The sequence below is a fragment of the Mustelus asterias genome, chromosome 1 (assembly GCF_964213995.1).
Source record: "Mustelus asterias chromosome 1, sMusAst1.hap1.1, whole genome shotgun sequence".
Taxonomy (NCBI): Eukaryota; Metazoa; Chordata; class Chondrichthyes; order Carcharhiniformes; family Triakidae; genus Mustelus; species Mustelus asterias.
In genome coordinates this window covers 89115109-89130652 of record NC_135801.1, presented here as the reverse complement: position 1 = coordinate 89130652, position 15544 = coordinate 89115109, and the positions used below count along the sequence as shown (strand labels likewise).

Genomic DNA, 15544 nt, shown 5'->3' with positions numbered 1-15544 from the left:
GGCAGCCTGTGAGAATTCTTTAACGTGATTGGCTGCTTGGGCAACTTGATGACATTACTGTCGCTCCATGCTGGGACCCCCCATTACAGAACACTACAATCTGCACAGTGACAGAGTTAAGGTTCTTGTCATTGAGAGTGCATCATCTCTCAGTGAGACTCTCTCTTCAAGATCATTGGCAAGCACCATTGCTTCATTGTTAACTGCAAAATCCAGGCCATTGTGGCCTTGGAGAGAATAGAGCACAGATTCACCAAAATGGAGCTGGGCTTTCGAGGTTTCATTATCAGGATCAATTGCACAAATTTCTCTTCCAAGAGATGATGTTTAAAACATTTAAAGGATTTGGTGGAATAGATACGGAGAAATTACTTATTCTAAAGGAATCAAACACAAGGGGGCATAATGTGAAAATGAGAGATAGGCCACAGAAGAGCAAAATCAGGGCAAACTTTGCCCTAGGACAGGAGTAAACTGGAAACTCTTCCCCAGAGGATAGTGGATGTTGGATCAGTTGGCATTTTCAAGGCCGTTATGGATGTATTTTTATTCAGCAAGGTTATGAAATGTGTAACAGAAGAAAGATAAGAAACAGGAGCTGGGGTAAACTAAATGGCCTTTTGAACCTGCTCCACCATTCAATACAATCATAATCTTCTGACTGCTCCCCATATTCCTCAATTCCCGGAAACACAAAAAATCTGTCCATCTCAGCCAAAATACATTCAATGATAGAGCATCCACAACCCTGGGTTAGAGAGAGGTGTGAGGATCAGCCAAGATCTAACAGAATAATGGAACAAGTCTTTGGGGCTGAATGGCCTACTCTGTTACTAATACTCTGACAAACCTATTCATAGAAAGTCATAGAATCCATACATTGCAGAAAGAGGCAATTTGGTCCATCACGCCTGCACCAAATCTTTGGGCGGCATGGTGGCACTGCTGCCTCACAGTGCCAGGGATCCGGGTTCGATTCCCGGCTTGGGTCACTGTCTGTGTGGAGTCTGAACGTTTTCCCCGTATCTGCGTGGGTTTCCTCCAGCTTCCTCCCACAGTCCAAAAGACATGCTGGTTAGGCGCATTGGCCATGCTAAATTCTCCCTCAGTGTACCTGAACAGGTGCCGAAGTGCGGCCACTAGGGGACTTTCACAGTAACTTCATTGCAGTGTTAATGTAAGCCTACTTGTGACACTAATAAATAAACTTAAACTTACCCAGGTCCTCTCCCCCACCCTATCCCTGTAACCCTACACATTTACCATGGCTAATTCATCTAATCTAGAGACCTTGGGACACTAAGGGGCAATTTAGCATGGCCAATCCACCTAACTTGTACATATTTGGACTGTGGGAGAAAACCGGAGCATCCGGAGGAAACCCACACAGACACGGGGCGAACGTGCAAGCTCCACACAGTCACCCAAGGCCGGAATTGAACTCGGGTCCCTGGAGCTCTGAGTCAGCAGTGCCAACCACTGTGCCACCCAATGTATTGCTGGATGTATTTAGATTTATGCCAGTTTTATAAACACTGAGTATTTTCTCTGCTACCTTTCCAGGCTAATGGGTTACTAAACCATCTGACCGTAAAGATCCTGGGTTTTATTTTTGGTCTGTGTCAGGGAGGCAATAGCGGTTTATCTATTTCCCATAGTTCCTTTGGCTAAAAATCAGCTTCCACTTCCTTCCCAGTGACTCGTGTTGGAAAATGTGATCATCAGGTGAGAGTAGAAAGTTAAAGTTTATTTATTAGTCACAAGTAAGGCTTACATTAACACTGCAATGAAGTTAGAACAGGATTGAGATGTGTGGCCAAATAATATTGTGACACTCATGGTTAAAGCTGACACATGAAGAATGGCCAGTGGGACAAAGTATTGAAAAGAATACATCAGCAAAAGGTGAAATGAAAAAAACTGCACAAAATATTTTAAAAGCATCAGTACGAGGACCTGAATTTTTATACTTTCTGGCCAGTTGACTATTTGGACATTGAAGATTTGCCCAAAATGGACCCTGAAGTCGGTGGCCAATGTTCGGCTGCTGGTTCTGGAGACCTCTTTGTTATTAAAAATAACTTTGGTAAATAGAGTAGATCTCAGTACATCCTGTCTTCGCAGCTTTTCACCTCTGAGGAAAAAAAAAACATTTTCATACATCTGCATTCTTGCTTTCTAAACCTACCACGGCAATCAAAAATCTCCCGGAAACCTACTAGAGCACATTTTTTATGTTTTGCACGCATGAAGCAAAGATGCACAATCTTCAATTCAAAATTTGACACCAGGACTGGAACGTTTCAGCTGCTCACACCAGCGGGCTCTTCTGGAGCTGCCGATAGTGCCCTCGCTGCGGGTTTCCCGGTGCCCGGGGTGGAGTTCAATGGGAAATCCCATAGACAGTGGCAGGACCAGAAGATCCCACCGCCAGCCAATGGCACGCCATGAGAAAGACACCATGGGGAGGCCAGAGAATCCCACCCCAGGTTAAAAACCAAATTGATCTTTTCAAATACCTCCCAATTTTCTACAAAAAATCCAAAACAGAAAACATTTCAAAAGTAAGAAAATATTGGAATGCTGATCAGCTGCTGGGCCTTTGCAGAAAATTTCAATTCTATTTCTGATTTCAGCAATTAGATGTTCTCTTTCACTGTTCCAAGTCACAAAAAGCTACTGAAGTTTAAAGCACGGATGGTTCCCATTCACCCCACCATGTCTGTGATTAGTAATTCAGACCTAACCCAATCGGCCTACTCTTCTCTCCAAAATTGAACCGAACGTATAACGGACAGTAAATCAGCTGCTGTCTGTATCGGTCCTCCTTTAAGTTAAATTTCAAGTCCTGTTTTCAATCCAGCACTCATCCAACTCTGCAGCTTCTTAAACAAGATGAAAGTAAGGTACCATGGAATGGAAGGACCCTCATTTAGTGGCCACAAATTTTCATAAAACAGGTTCTTAATGATGCCAACTGAATTGGATGGCAGGTTGTCCCCAGCTACACGATAGCTTACGAATTTGAAAAGGGAAAACCACCTTAATTGATGCACCCACCTTCACAGACCAAGATCAAAAGAAAGGTAAAAAATAATAAAGTGCATGAAAATGGAGATCAGGGGTACACCCCGCCCCACTGCCAGCGAGAACGGAGGATTTGGCGCTCAGCCAAATCGCCATTCACTGCAGCGGGACAGGAGAATCCCAGCCGGGGCGAGATCGGAGAATTCTGGCCTAGATTCCCAGATTTACAGACTTTATCCCTGACCTTTTCAAAACTCTTATTTTGGATATTAGAAATGACAGTCACTCAGGAATACTTGACAGAATAAATTATATTTGAGCAATTTGTTGGATCGGGGCATGCAATCACAGATGTGTTCATAAAAAGCAAGATTCATTAGAAATGCCAATGTAGGAATTTCTGATGGGGGAAAAATATGACCGAAGTGTGACAAAACACAGAAAAAAGGATCCACGTTCTGTAAACAGGAAGTGTGCACTTACAAAATTTTGAATATTTTCTCCTGAAGTGAATCAGCTCGACGGGTGGGATTCTCCCAAATAAATTCTAAATGTCGAATTCACGTAAAAACTGGAGTAAATCCCCCTGTTTTTTTCAGTAGGAGTTTCAGAATTAATCTTCCACACTGTGCACTGCAGAGTGCCTCAGCGCGAATCACACGTAAAATCAGTGGGCGGGGCCTATTCCCACCCGAGAGATCAGCAGCATCGCGCTGAGTCGGCCACTGTGTGTGCGCCGATCTGTCAGCACTGAGATCAGCGCATGCGCAGGAGCCCTGCACTACCGGCCTCCCGATCACTGGCCAGTCCTGCGGCCCCGCACCGCTGCCCCTTCGACCCCACCCCCCCGCCGCCACGTACCCCCCCTCCTCCCCCCATGTACCCGATCGCTGGCCTCGCAGATGTGTTTGGGCCAGCCTCGAGCCCCCTCCACCCCGGCCTCCCAATCCTCCCCTCCCCCGATGCCTGGTGGACAGTGCCAAGGTGCCCCCTGGGCATTGTCACTTGGGCAATGCCAGGGGGCCAGGCTGACACTGCCAAGCTGGCAATGCCCAAGGGGCATCCCCCCATTACCCCCAACCTCCTGGGAGGCCTCCGTGGCCCTTCTTCACTCCAGCGGGGATGTGGTGAGAGGCTAGTGGGCCTGGAGCTTCAGTCCTGGGCCCGTTAATAATATTTAAATCCTCATCTACATAATTTAGACAGAAATCAGTGAGGAGCTGACGATGCTGGAAATCTGGTGGCCAAAGACTTGTGGAGGCCGTGGCGCCCAGCTGGAAGCCCGCTACACGTCCCCTGCTTGCGTTTCCCAGCCCAATTGCCCTCAATATGTCTTATGAATTCTGGGAATTCTATAGTTCAAAGGGCACAACATTCAAGCACATTCTTTTCACTCATCTGCTTCTAATCCTATTAGATGTCCCATACAAAACTAGCAATATGCCATTACCTTGGACTTTGGCTGGTGGGTGTTACAGTAGCTGTCATACTAAGTTCAGGAGTCAGGACAGGTTCTCCTGGTTTACGACGAATTCTGGCTGCTGTAGCTCGGACTTGCTGCTCAATAAGCGAAGCATCCACTTGCTCTGGAGGGTCAGGCTTTGGAAATTCTTCAATCATCGAACTCTCTTCTACATCATCAACCTGCTGCTCATCCGCACTTCTGTTCTTTTTCCTCTTTGCTTTCTATCAAATGAGAGAAGCCAAGCTCATTTCTTACTTACAGTCAATTGTTAGCAATACTAGAGAAGCACGATTTTAAGCATGGCACGCTGATCAAGCAAGATAAAAATTACTGTTTTAATTATACTTTACTGGCGGCACGGTGGAACAGTGGTTAGCACTCCTGCCTCACCGCCCCAGGGACAATTCCAGCCTTGGGTCAGTCTGTGTGGAGTCTGCACATTCTCCCCGTGTCTGCGTGGGTTTCCTCTGAGTGCTCCGGTTTCCTCCCAGAGACCGAAAGACGAGCTGCATTGGCCATGCTAAATTCTCCCTCAGTGTACCCGAACAGGCGCCAGAGTGTGGCGACTAGGGGATTTTCACAGTAACTTCATTGCAATGTTAATGTGAGCCTACTTGTGACACTAATAAACTTAAAATATTTTTTTCTAAATACACATCCCGGGTTTCTGGCGGAAGTTCCTAAAATGGCTGGTGAAAACAAACTTAGGAGGCTTTTGTGGAAATTGGGTATTGGGCAATTTACAGGTGATGATGCTCCTGGGTATTTGTTGCATCTCCATGAGCTGCTAATCTTCAATTCACAAACCTAAATGATTGCTTCCTCGTGTCTGTGCTAATAGTGGTGATGGTGTTGGAGGGTGTGGGGGGGAAAGTGCGAGGAGGAGTGAATGGTCTAGTGATCTGGAAAATGCATTCTTCCCTGCACTTTGGCAGTATTCAATTTGACCAGAGGTAAATGCATGCTGTTCATGCAGAATGCTCTAACCATTGAAAAAATGGAATAAGGTAGTTTGACAAATGACTAACATGGAATTAAATGTGTCTTTAAATCAGACATGTATTTAACTGTAGTTAGTTATCTATAATGATCAGAATTTGTAGACGATGCATAGCAAGAAACACTTACTTTTGCCTTTTTCCAGGCTTTCCATTCTTCATATTTTATTTTATATTCTTCCATCTTATTCTTGTACTCTTCTTGATGGTCTTCCAAAAGTTCTGCTACCTCAGTTTGGATTTCACATTCATAATTAATTTCATCAGCTTTCCGGTTAATCTCCTGCCTGTAATATCGACACACATTTCATTCTTAATTAAACAGATTGGGATAACAGCATATTAACAGCATTGATCCGAAACAGGAAGTATTCCCGTCACTTGAACAGGTAGACCCAAGACCTGGCTAATTCTAGTCCTCGGTCCTCATTTTAGTATGCAGTGAACTTCTGACACATACCACATCACCTCAGGCAGCCTGCTGGCAAAGTGAAGGTTAATTTGGCAGTCCGTAGGGAAGTGAGAGGATTGAGTGTGGGATAAGCACAGGCTGGCAATGGCCTTCAGTTGCAGCCTGCCATGCTCCTTTAAAGGAACACTGGGTAGCCACTCATGGAACTAAAAAAACTGATTGAGGGAGGCCTGATTAAATTATTTCCCAATGGGAAAAGACAGGGATTAAGTTCCTTGCTAACATGTGCAAGGTGCTTAATGCCTGTTTCAAGTGGCCACTTCAGATTCTTGCAAAGCCCCTCTACCGATGTGGCAGAATCCATACGGCAGGCTGAGATTGAATGTAGGACATTGTGCTTCAAAATTCATCCTTCTTTCCCACTTTTTTCCACCTTGGAAACTGACACCACCATATTCTACACCGTAACTACTCATCTAGGATCATGACAAAAAAAAACCTAATTGGACTTGCTCCAAAACTCCAAATTAAAGAAAAGCATCAAAAGGTCCTCAGGACGTACAGTGATTAATTCCATCTCAGGCAAAGTAAAATTCTGGGGCAGTGTGGGGAAAATCTTACAGGATTTCATTCCTGAGTCATTGGGGGCCATTTTACCATTTTTTTCTCAGTGCTTGGCAGACTTGAAACTGGGAGAGTTTCAAATTTGACTTTTAGACTCGTTTTTAGACCCCCTCATACGCACTCTGCTTGCAAAAATTTGAGCGCGTCAGATTTGCGCTGCAGAAGCCTGTGGGTGGGGCTTAATGCACCCGAAAGCCTGCAGAGGGAGGTAGTGCGCACGTGCAGGCCTCTGATGCTGCACATGTGCATTAACAGGAGCAGGGGTCTGACAGATTAGAGAGAGCTGTCAGGCTCCTGCTACTGCAGGTTGCCGGAAGCAGGTCCCCCCACCCACAATCGTGGGGGCCCACGGCCCGAGATGCAGCCCCTGCTGACCTCCCCCTTGTCACCCAGGCCGATTGCGGACCCCCCCCTTCCCCACCAATCGCAGATCTGCCGCCATCCCCCCAACGATCATGGACCTGCTGCCCACCTCCCAACGATCGCGGACCCACCGTCCTCCCCCCACCGATAGCTGCAGTGTGGCAGTGGGCCCCCTCTCCCTCCCTTCCCCCCACCCCATCGATAGCTGCAGAGTGGCAGCAGGCTCCCTCTCCCTCCCTCCCCCTCAATCGATCGCTGCAGAGTGGCAGCGGGCCCTCTCTCCCTCACTCCCCTCTAACCGATCGCTGCAGAGTGGCAACGGGCCCCCTCTCTCTCCCTCCCCACCAATTGCTGCAGATTGGCAGTGGGCCCCCTCCTCCCATTGGCCCCACCCCAGGCACTGCCCGGTGGGCATTGCCCAGGTGCCCAGTGAGCTTTGCCCAGGTGCCCAGTGGGCATTGTCCAGGTGCCAGTCTGGCACTGCCCAAGGGGCACCCCCCGTTGCCCTTGGCCTCCCCGGGGGGCATCAATGGCTTCCGGTTCCACCGGCGAGGCCAAGTCGACGGCACCCCGTTCATGGGGAGCGTGTCTATTCCTCGCCAGCGCGAACCTTTCCCGGAGAGGTCATAAAGGGGGGCCGAGCCTGGACGATTGAGTGCCGGACTTGCAAAGCAAATGCAAATGTTCATTTTAATAGATTCAAAGATATTAGCCTGCCTCTCGCCCACTTCCAGCGAGAGGCTGACCGCGCCAGATATCCGGTGCTTGTGAAATGGCGCGGCCGCGAAAACCGGCACCGATCGCGCCCAGCACTTTACGGCCCCCACAGTTAGTGATCCCAGCAGGAAGGTGAAGTTACAAGAAAGTTGGGAGAAGGCAGGATTGGACTTGAATGTCAAATTCCACATGATCTTATAGGCTGCGCATACTCAATGTTTATATAGTCTATAAGGTCCTGTAGAACATTACATCACATTTGACCTAGTCAAGAATAATGGCAAACGTAACAAACTAGTGCATGACTTTCTGTGGATCCCACTGTGTGCCGCTGACTTCAGATATGTAAAATATTTTAGATCTTTCAGAGATATAGGAATGTTCGATCGAAGGGCAATGTATCCTAGTCAGCCAATCCATCTGTAATCAGGTTATACTCTGAGATTGTGGCACTGGCTTGCTTCACTGAATATTTCCAGCTGTCAGGGGTCAGGGTTCAGAACAAACACACATTCGTGACATAGTGCCCCAATACTGGGGAGAGAAGACAGAATATCCTCTGAAAACTGGCGTGTGCTGGAAACATTTGCTACGCTATCAAACACAGTAATGAGTTGTAAACTAAAAATTTTCCGAGCGGATGTGGCAAGTCTTCTGATTTGTTTTCCAGAGCTTGATTCATAGTGGAAATCTAAAAGTGAATGCCAACACAATATTCTAGTTCAGTAATCTGCCTTCCTCCCCCACTACTCCCCAAACATGATAGTAAATTACTGATAATATCTGGCAACAGTTGTGACATCGTCATCTCATCAAAGGGGTCAGCAGACAGATGCATGTACAGATTTTATTGTCAGAATCATTCTATATATCTAATGTTTACATACAACTTTCATCACATTTTTCGCAGTTTTTTGTGTTAAGCTGTTCCATTATAAATGTAAATGTCCACTTTCATTGCGGGTTTTGTCGATTTGCATCAGCTGATCCCCAAGTTGTCATTTTTTCTTCCATTTGCCAGTTTTTCCCCTCTAACTCAAGTTTAATCAAAGTAGAAATTTAACTGATGCAATATTTTGCTACAGTTTCCTCAACTTTCTGTTCACTAGCTTTCCGTTAAAGATGGTTTGGATGGGGGAAAAGGGGTTAGGGAGGGGAGCCATGAGTTGGGATTTTACGGCTGTTCACACTGGCGGGATTCTCTGGTCCCGCTGCAATGAATGCCGATTTGGCTGAGTGTCAAATTCTCCGTCCTCGCTTCCAGCAGTGGCGAGGTATGAACGGCTGGAAAATTCCAGTCATAGTTTTTGCAGCTTTGGACTACAGTTTATTTAACGCAGGCTCACAATGGAACTGATTAGAAATTGTGCACAAAAACCGTAAAACAAAGTCAGAGTTTACCGTCTAAGGTGCAGTTTTATTGGCGTGTTGGTAAATTTCTGGAACTCTCGGAGTGATTTGATGTCTTTCCACACTTTGATAAGACTCTTCAGCAGGGTCCAATCTTTCTCCTTTTCCACGTGACACATTCTTCGGGTTGTTCTGTGAAAGGATATTTGGATTGATTTTTAAGAACATAAGAACATAAGAAATAGGAGCAGGAGTAGGCCATCTAGCCCCTCAAGCCTGCTCCGCCATTCAATAAGATCATGGCTGATCTGATAGTGGGTTCAGTTCCACTTACCCGCCCGCTCCCCATAACCATTAATTGCCTTAATGGTTAAAAATCTATCTATCTGTGACTTAAACACATTTAACAAGGTAGCCTCTACAGCTTAATTGGGCAGAGAATTCCAAAGATTCACTACCCTCTGGGAGAAGAAGTTCCTCCTCAACTCTGTTCTAAATTGACTCCCCCGTATTTTGAGGCTATGCCCCCTAGTTCTTGTTTCCATTGTAAGTGGAAATAACCTCGCTGCTTCTACCCTGTCTAGCCCCTTCATTATCTTATATGTCTCTATAAAATCTCCCCTCAACCTTCTAAACTCCAATGAGTACAGGCCCAGTCTACTCAATCTCTCCTCATAAGCTAACCCCCTCATCTCCAGTATCAACCTGGTGAACCTTCTCTGTACCCCCTCCAAAGCTAATATATCCTTTCTTAAATAAGGGGACCAAAATTGTACAAAGTACTCTAGGTGCGGCCTCACCAGTACCCTGTACAATTGCAGCATGACCTCCCTGCTTTTATACTCCATCCCGCTCGCGATAAATGCCAACATTCCATTTATCTTCTTGATTAAATGCTGCACCTGCAAACTGAGTTTTTGCGATTCATGCACAAGGACCACCAGGTTCCTCTGCACAGTAGCATGTTGTAGTTTTTCACCGTTTAAATAATAGTCCATTTTACTATGATTCCTTCCAAAGTGGATAACCTCACACTTACCAACGTTATACTCCATCTGCCAGATCCTTGCCCACTCACTCAGCCTATCCAAATCTCTCTGCAGACTCTGTGTCCTCCACGTAATTTGCTTTCCCACTCATCTTTGTGTCATCCGCAAACTTTGTTACACTTCACTCGGTCCCCTCCTCCAGATCGTCTATGTATATGGTAAATAGTTGAGGCCCCAACACCGATCCCTGCGGCATGCCACTAGTCACTGATTGCCAACCAGAAAAGCACCCATTTATTCCGACTCTCTGCTTTCTGTTAGATAGCCAATCCTCAATCCACGCTAACACTTTACCCCCAACTCCATGTACCTTTATCTTATGCAGCAACCTTTTGTGAGGCACATTATCGAATGCCTTCTGGAAATCTAAATACACCACATCCACCGGTTCCCCTCTGTCAACCGCACTCATTATATCCTCAGAAAATTCCAGTAAATTAGTCAAACATGGCTTTCCCTTCATGAATCCATGCTGCATCGGCTTGATTGAACCATTCTTTTCCAGGTGTCCTGCTATTTCTTCCTTAATGATAGATTCCAGCATTTTCCCAACTACAGATGTTAAGCTAACCGGCCTGTAGTTATCTGTCTTTTGTCTACCTCCTTTTTTAAACAGTGGCGTTACATTAGCTGTTTTCCAATCAGCCGGCACCTCCCCAGAGTCCAGTGAATTTTGATAAATTACAACTAATGCATTTGCCATTACTTCTGCCGTTTCTTTTAGTACCCTGGGATGCATTCCATCCGGACCAGGGGACTTGTCTATCTTTAGTCCCATTAGCCTACCCAGCACTACCTCTTTAGTAATAGTGATCGTTTTAAGGTCCTCACCCCCTACAGTCCCATGACAGTCAATTATTGGTAAGCTATTTGTGTCCTCCACTGTGAAGATCGACACAAAAAACTTGTTTAAGGCCTCGGCCATTTCCTCGTTTCCTATTAAATCTCCCTTCTCATCTTCTAAGGGACCAACATTTACTTTAGCCACTCTTTTCCATTTTATATATTTGTAAAAACTTTTACTATCAGTTTTTATATTTTGTGCTAGTTTACTTTCATAATCTATCTTTCCTTTCTTTATTGCTTTCTTAGTAGGTCTTTGTTGTTTTTTAAAGCCTTCCCAATCTTCTAGTTCCCCACTAATTTTGGCCACTCTGTATGCATTGGTTTTTAATTTGATACTCTCCTTTATTTCCTTAGTTATCCATGGCTGGTTATCCCTTTTCTTACATTCCTTCTTTTTCACTGGAATATATTTTTGCTGAGTACTGAGAAAAATCTCCTTAAAAATCCTCCACTGTTCCACCAATTAGTCTGTGTTCCCAGTCTACATTAGCCAACTCCGCCCTCATCCTATTGTAATCCCCCTTGTTCAAGCAGAGGACACTGGTTTGGGACCCAACTTTCTCACCCTCCATCTGTATTAGAAATTCAACCATATTGTGATCACTCATTTTTGGTTTATATCCACAACTAATTAAAATTTCATGAGAAGATTTCCCCTATTGCCAGCTTATAGAACATAGAACAGTACAGCACAGAACAGGCCCTTCGGCCCACGATGTTGTGCCGAGCTTTATCTGAAACCAAGATCAAGCTATCCCACTCCCTATCATCCTGGTGTGCTCCATGTGCCTATCCAATAACCGCTTAAATGTTCCTAAAGTGTCTGACTCCACTATCACTGCAGGCAGTCCATTCCACACCCCAACCACTCTCTGCGTAAAGAACCTACCTCTGATATCCTTCCTATATCTCCCACCATGAACCCTATAGTTATGCCCCCTTGTAATAGCTCCATCCACCCGATAAAAGTAAAGTCACCATAGACCCAGATGACCACAAGCTGGGGGCTTATACCAAAATTGGGAGAGCTCCCCTCATAGGGGAGAACTGACTGATGACGATTTAACCTGAAGATCACCATATCTCAGACGAGGGCCAAGGTTGAGGGGGCTGGGCTTTCATGAATAATCTCAGCCAGCACGGAATTGAACCTGCGCTGTTAGCATCATCTGCACCACAAACCAGCCGTCCAGCCAACTGAGCTAACCGACTCCACATTAATATATACACTCTTCACCACACCTCTGGTGGGTCTGCCTTGTGGTGGGACATACCCAGGACTGGTGATGACATGCCTGGGACATTATCTGTACGGTACAATTCCATATGACCATGTCAGGCCGTTGTTTAACTAGTCTGTGAGACAGCTTTCCCAATTTTGGTGCAAGCCCCCAGATGTTAATAAGGAGGACTTTGCAGGGGTGACAGGGCTGGCTTTGCTGTTAACATTTCTGGTGCCTAGGACAATGCCAGGCAGTCTGCCCAGTTTCATTTCTTTTTGCAGCAGTTTATAGCCACTGAGCAGCTTGCTGGCCATTTCAGAGGACATTTACAAAAGAAACCAGATGGGCTTTTACAACAAATGATAATGGTTCCCTGGTCAGTATTACTGAGATTTATCAACCGAATTTAAATTCCACCAGTTGCCTTGGTGAGAATCGATGACCCCACAGCACTAGCCTGCGACTTTGGATTTCCAGTCCATCCAAACAAAGAGAACAAAGAACAAAGAAAATTACAGCACAGGAACAGGCCCTTCGGCCCTCCAAGCCTGCACCGACCATGCTGCCCGACTTAACTAAAACCCCCTACGCTTCCGGGGACCATATCCCTCTATTCCCATCTCATTCATGTACTTGGCAAGACGCCCCTTAAAAGTCACTACTGTATCCGCTTCCACTACCTCCCCCGGCAACGAGTTCCAGGCACCCACCATTCTCTGTGTACAAAATCTGCCTTGTACATCTCTTTTAAACCTTGCCCCTCGCACCTTAAACCTATGCCCCCTAGTAATTGACTCTTCCACCCTGGGAAAAAGCTTCTGACTATCCACTCTGTCCATGCCTCTCATAATCTTGTAGACTTCTATCAGGTCTCCCTTCAACCTCCATCACTCCAGTGAGAACAAACCAAGTTTCTCCAACTTCTCCTCATAGCTAATGCCCTCCATACCAGGCAACATCCTGGTAAATCTTTTCTGTACCTTCTCCAAAGCCTCCACATCCTTCTGGTAGTGTGGCGACCAGAATTGAACACTCTATTCCAAGTGCAGCCTAACTAAGGTTCTATAAAGCGGCAACATGACTTGCCAATTTTTAAACTCAATACCCTGGCCAATGAAGGCAAGCATGCCATCCACTTTACAACTAGGCCAGCAGTTCCCTTTAAAAAAGCATATTGACACAATCTGGGTGGCCACATGAAAAGCAGCCACATGGATAATGTACTAGAGGGCTGCTGACAGTCCGGAGCCACATCTGGCTACAGCTGTATAGTCAAAGGAAAAGGGAAGCCAACTGAGGAATATAAAATGATGATGCTCACTGTTGGCTTCAAAGAAACCTGTTAACAAAGGTTTAGTGATCTCTGTGGTGCGGATTTCCCCTTTCCCAATGTTAGTTTGAATGTAGCACCAAATCAAGGGGATCTCCAGGCATTTAACAACACTGATATCATCAAGTAAGATACATAGCCAATCACAATGAAATATTCTCACAGACAACAAGCCAAAAGTGAAAATGTACTGGGAATAAAAGTAACATTACCCTTAGCCAAAACAAAAGATGCATGATTACCCACATTTCATTTTGGGGAGAAGGGGTTAGTAGGAAGGGGGGAGCGGGGGTTACTGGTACAAAACAGCAGCCCCTATCAACTAGAGGTAGTACTACCTTGTCATCAACCTTAGCAAAACTTATTCCCAGGATCTCTGAAGCCTGTGCACTATTGTGCAAACTGGAAACTTATTCTGTACTATTGGTCCTGTCTTATTTAAATAGTCATTTGAAGGGTGTGTGGAGGGAATGGAGAGCTACACATTTTACCAAGAAGAGTATGTTGGGTTTCCCAATCTGTTCTTATCTCAATGGTTAGCACATTCGAGTGCCTATTATCTTTAATTCAAACTTCATCCCCATTGGCAAACTGTTCTTATACGGCAAATTATGTAAGTATCTTTATGTTTTCAAATCAATATTTCAGACTTTAAAAATATGTCACCATACAAGGTTTTTAAAATCAAAACTATTATGCAATTGTACTTTGGAAATTCCAAAATGAAATTCAGTGTCACGAGGGTTAAAATTTCATTTATAAATCCCGAATACAGGCTGATCACAGCTGTGTGCTCTGGTTTAGTATTGATCTGTCCTGCATTGTAGCAGCTTTGAGCTTGATACCCCTCCGGGCAGGCCTGGACTCCAGTGTTTTAAACCTTGTGCACCCTTTCTCCTGGACCCTGGCTGCCAGGCCTGCCGAGTATTTCCAGCATTTTCTGTTTTTATTTCAGGGCGGCACGGTAGCACAGTGGTTAGCACTGCTGCTTCACAGCTCCAGGGTCCTGGGTTCGATTCCTGGCTCGGGTCACTGTCTGTGTGGAGTTTGCACATTCTCCTCGTGTCTGCGTGGGTTTCCTCCGGGTACTCCGGTTTCCTCCCACAGTCCAAAGATGTGCGGGTTAGGTTGATTGGCCAGGTTAAAAATTGTTCCTGAGATGTGTAGTTAGCGGGTAAATATGTGGGGGTAGGGCCTGGGTGGGGTTGTGGTCGGTGCAGACTCGATGGGCCGAATGGCCTCCTTCTGCACTGTAGGGTTTCTATGTTCTATTTCAGATTTCCTTCATCTGTAATAATTTGCTCTGTGATGGAAGTAAATTTATGAAGTCTATCCTTCACTTTCAATCACATTTTTCAGAAAGCACAAGGACAGGGACATGGGATAAAGCTGGAAAGTGAAATGTCATATCCTCATAGGGTAGAATTCAATACCTGCCCTACAGGCAGGTTTGGTAGTGGCTGGAGGGACAGGAGGATGAGGACCCCACTGCCATCTTGTCTCTGCCCGATTAAATCTGGAGCAGGAATGTTTGTAGGATGACCTTCCTGGCCTGCTGCTAATCAGCAGCATTCCCTGGAGCGGAGAAGCTACTACATCTTCTCCGGAACCTTCAACATGTCATCGATGTAAACGAACATCTCGCCAAGGCCATCCCCACACCCCCACTTCTTGACTTCAAACAACCGCACAATCTCAAATGGACCATTGGCTGCAGCAAACTACCCGGCCTTCAGAACAGTGACCACGACACCACACAACCCTGCCACAGCAACCTCTGCAAGACATGCCGGATCATCGACATGGATGCCATCATCTCACGTAAAAACACCATCCACCAGGTACAGGTACATACCCTTGCAACTCGGCCAACATTGTCCACCTGATACACTTGCAGGAAAGGATGTCCCGAGGCATGGTACATTGGGGAAACCATGCTGACGCTACGACAACGGATGAATGAACACCGCTCGACAATCACCCGGTTGGAGTGTTTCCTTCCAGTCGGGGAACACTTCAGCAGTCACGGGCATTCAGCCTCTGATCTTCAGGTAAGCGTTCTCCAAGGCGGCCTTCATGACACACGACAACGCAGAATGGCTGAGCAGAAACTGATAGCCAAGTTCCACACACGAGGACG

General features: G+C 45.8%; 1 protein-coding gene across 1 annotated transcript in view; it reads right to left on the bottom strand.

Moving 5' to 3' along the window:
- Positions 1-15544, bottom strand: part of cc2d2a (coiled-coil and C2 domain containing 2A) — a 165566-nt gene that overhangs the window by 79995 nt on the left and 70027 nt on the right. The window contains exons 16-19 of the mRNA XM_078215007.1: positions 9008-9148; positions 5621-5777; positions 4478-4713; positions 1957-2134 (exon numbers count right to left, since the gene is read on the bottom strand). Of these exons, the coding sequence (XP_078071133.1) occupies positions 1957-2134; positions 4478-4713; positions 5621-5777; positions 9008-9148 (712 nt within the window). The remainder of the gene's footprint in view (positions 1-1956; positions 2135-4477; positions 4714-5620; positions 5778-9007; positions 9149-15544) is intronic.